General features: G+C 33.7%; 1 protein-coding gene across 1 annotated transcript in view; it reads right to left on the bottom strand.

The window, feature by feature from the left end:
- Window positions 1–3,458: 3,458 nt before the first annotated feature.
- The window catches only part of LOC145305326 (innexin inx2-like), a 62,473-nt gene continuing 61,660 nt past the window's right edge, over window positions 3,459–4,271 (bottom strand). Inside the window, exons 18-19 of the mRNA XM_080146937.1 lie at window positions 4,168–4,226; window positions 3,459–3,878 (exon numbers count right to left, since the gene is read on the bottom strand). Of these exons, the coding sequence (XP_080003063.1) occupies window positions 3,836–3,878; window positions 4,168–4,226 (102 nt within the window). The 3' untranslated portion in view covers window positions 3,459–3,835. The remainder of the gene's footprint in view (window positions 3,879–4,167; window positions 4,227–4,271) is intronic.

Here is a 4,271-nt window from a genome sequence, read left to right as displayed (position 1 = left end):
AAATGATTTTTATTTTTAATAGAGTATATTTAATATGTTTAATTCGATAAAAGAGGAGTTTTATGTCAATGACACTTTAACGTCATATGTTCAACAGCAAAGGATGACTAAAGGGAGCTAATCTCTCCTTTTCTGTCCAGCCATCCTAGGTATTAGGTTAATAAACACTATTAGACAACAAACTCTTTGATTGAACTACCTTTTTATGGAATTCTTAAATGTGCATGGTATTATTTGGTTGCGCCTGTTTTGGGAGAGGGTATTGCCCCTTCTCTCCTATATTAATGTCGGACATTTGACATTGATGCAGTAAGAATCATGTTGAACATCTCTTATTTATGACGCTCTTAAGAACAGAGATTCGAACTTATTACCTCCATGACGATTATTGGATGCGCTATATGTTAAGTCACGTTTGTGGGTTATCTAAATCAATATAGACTAAATTATTGAAATGAAAAATCTTACTTTATCTTTTAACTGTTTTATTATAATAGCAAACCAAACTGAACTCATTTCACAATGACTGTCTCAGGAAGATCTGTAGGATCTTTTGGCCAAATAAGATCTCTAATGCTGATCTCCACACAAAGACAAAGACAAAGGAAAAAGATATTGAATCCCAAATAACAACTCGCAGATTAAGATGGTTAGGGCATGTTCTGAGAATGAACAAAGTAAGATATCCCAATAAATGCTTAAGATGGGAACCTCCTGGTGGTAAGCGAAGCATAGGTCAACCGAGAACAATGTGGAGAAGGAGTGTTGAAAAAGAGCTTAGAAAGATGAAACTTACCTGGGGAACAGCTGAAAGTCTGGCTAGAGACCGTACTGATTGAAGGACAAAAGTGGCCGAATTTGCTGCAGCAGCAAGACGCGGATAAAAAAAAATTTAATAGCAAATATGCTTCTAGGGGCAACTTAAGATCCTGTAAAGGAAAGCCTTATCGGTTTAGCGGTTAGTCAGATCTTTCGGTATTATTATGAATACAAACTGGCGGACATTTGAGTTATAAAGAAACCTCAGTATATAAAAAGAACAGTTTTTCGCAATCCTACATATTTCCCGTTTACTCAAAACTTTTTAATGATTCGTAGCAAAAATGCATTTTTATTTGCAAAAAAAAATCATAGATAATTACAAATAGAAGAAGATTGGGTATCAAATATTGAACTCGTAGGGGTTGTCTAAAGTAAATTGAATTGTGGCATAGCCTAAAAACATCTAGATTTTAATTAGATTAGATCTATAATAAAAAGTAAACCCGCGAATGTGGCTCAACACGTAGCGCATCCGCTCGTCGTCGGGAAGGTGATAGGTTCGAATCTCGGGCCGACACCGCGTCATAACTAAGACGTTAAAAATGGTTCCTACTGCTGCTATGTCAGATGCGCGACATAAATAGTTAGAGTAGGGGGAATGCCTTGGCCCAAAAACAGGCGCAACTCGTTACCATACACAGTTGGGAGAGTTGGTTGTCTGACGGATGTTACTTAGCCTAATATCCTTGGGTGTTTGGACAGAAAAGGGTGCATACCAGTCATCCTTAGTTCTCCTGGATTGCTGGACCAGGACCTAGACAGTACACCAAGTCGAAAAGGTCCTGGACTGTAATCCCGCCCGTACGAGGAAATCCTAGGTAATAATAAAAAGTAGAACGATTTTCCTACTGAAGTCTGATTTCTCGCTAACTACTGAAACGATTAAGTTCTACTCTTCAGGGAACATACCTACTGGTACTGAGTTGGTTTGAAGCGGTTTTCTTGGGGGTGAAATAGAAAACCCCCCCTCAAAATATTTTTCTCTGTGTAAATAAAAGTTTTTAAAAAATACCCCCCCTCCCCTCATTTTTTTTACATATTATAAACGAACAATTCTATGACTTCCAAATGACTATGGTGGGGACTTCCAAATAGGGTCGAAACCGCTAGTAATTCAAAGAAAATTGTTAAGAAACTGATTTTACAATGGTTCTTGTTTATGGTTTTCTCTTCAGGAAATAGCCTACCACTTGTTTCTAGGACATTTCTATGTTTCTGGGTTTCTAAAGAACCATAATAACAACATCCATAAAAGCGCAGCTCTGAAACGGTAGGACAAACGAACACTAATACTTGTAGAGTGTCAGAATTGAAATAAGAATATAAATGTATAAGTCGAAAAGAATCGTATGCAAAATTGCTTTAATACAGGATATTGTTTAAGGACATACTTACAGTTTTATGACTTGATTATAGAGATCTCCTTCTCTTATAACATTGTACGAATTTCTGTTAACGATTATAGAGTTACTAAGCATTCTAAATCGTACCTAACTACTACAGGAATCGCCATGCAAAGTTTGGAATTGATAGGACAGTTTTAACATGCCTACATTAACAGAGAAAAGCTATCGATTCCGGACGGACAGACGGCCGGACCAACTCTTAATATAGAATACCTTCACCTCAAATAATGACGAAGCCCCATTATGTATTAAACTAAGAATTGTCTGCTTTGTTGATCTTCGCTTTTATTGATGTTATCATCCTTGTTTTAATGACACACCGTTTTGTTTAACAAAATCAAGCGGTCTCTTGGGTGTAGTTACATGGTAGAAAATCAATTAATGGTCACTAATGATTTTCACATTGAGGAATATGCCATCTGAAATAAAGACTTTTTTATATTATCATTATTTAGACACAAGACATTGTTTTCTGTATCTTATCTCATTGTGGAAGGCCATTTATCAATTTCTATATCGATTCATGAAGTAATAGATGGCCTATCTGTATTTTTTTTTTAAATTCTTAGAGAGCCGGACGTTTCCCTGATGATTAAATTTGTTTCAAACCCCAATTTAATTGTAATTTATTACAAAAGAAAATAATGACATAGCAAATTGGTATTCTATATATTTTCCATAAGAAGGATAGACAGAAGATAGTCATCTAAGATATTTGTTTTCAGGGATGGAGTGGGATTTTTTGTGACGAACATAAATTTCAAAACATATTCGAACTAACAGCCAAATTTTCTAGACAATTCCACAACGCATGATTTAGTTAAGGTACATTACTACTATTTCATAGATTATTGAGTTGCTTCACTACTGTAAGATAGGTGACCTATTAATTAATTAACCATGTTTATGTCTTTTATGGGCGTTGATAGTCATCAAGAAGAAAAAAAAACAATTTCATCTATGGCTGCAGGGAAAAGTCAATGAAGAATAATCTAATATTTGCAGTATAATCATTAGTTTAGTTTAATAAGAAAGGGATAGAACAATAGACTGTAAATTATGCTGTTACCCAAAGTTTTATATGCTTTCGCATTTGTTAGGTAAAAAACTGGAGGTACTTTTATTAAATCTAGCTTAATTGGATCAAACTACCAGTGTTCAAGTCTTTCAACCAATAAATTTCGTCAATAGGATGTATACTCCCCCATACTAATTATTATGAGGCTTAAGTGAATTTAATATTAATTTTATTAAACAAGTACAAATATAATATAACAAAATAAAACATTTTTTAATACAAATATGAACTAGGACAATGTTTTACACAAATATAGCCCAGCATGACCAAAGAAGAGAAAATAAGATAGAAATAATTATTTTATTAGGACAGCGGAAAGTGTCATGTATGACGTATTCAAAATACATCATCTCTGTCTTTCCTTTCCCACTTCTCCTGTCATCCTTCCTTTTTAGATGTATTCAAATGACGTCACACATGACACTTTCCGCCTTCCTATTTTATTCGACATTTTCTAAAAGAATGCTGCCAAAGGCACATGTTGCTCTTCAACAGAATTAATAATGTAGTTAAAGTCTTTTTTCATAACTTAATCTTTTGGCATCTCAGATTCTTGAGTAACATAATCTGGCCTAAAAAACGAAAATTGATATAATCACATAAAAAATGAATATTTAATTGTTAATTTCATTTTTAAAGATTAGACAATGCACGGAACATTGATGTACATCCCTTACCATGATATTTAAAATAACCTTCTATGTAGTTTATAATATTGGTAGAAAAGTTTATGCACTGCTGGTCTGGTCAACCGTATAAAACTTAATTAAATCAAACTGTGTTTGTATTTTTTAAATTTAATGTTAATTGGATCTAGTAAATTTGTTAAGTTAACTGTTTTAAATACTAATAATTAATTACCTTAAAACCATAGAAATAAGATTTTCGCCAACATCAGAATCCACGTCCTTGTCATCGTTCTACAAAAATCAAATGTAAAAGGATCTTACGAGATCTATCTATCA

Source organism: Acartia tonsa, chromosome 14, assembly GCF_053477335.1.
Source record: "Acartia tonsa isolate MP-2025a chromosome 14, ASM5347733v1, whole genome shotgun sequence".
NCBI lineage: Eukaryota > Metazoa > Arthropoda > Copepoda > Calanoida > Acartiidae > Acartia > Acartia tonsa.
This window is presented reverse-complemented; position numbering and strand designations above follow the sequence as displayed.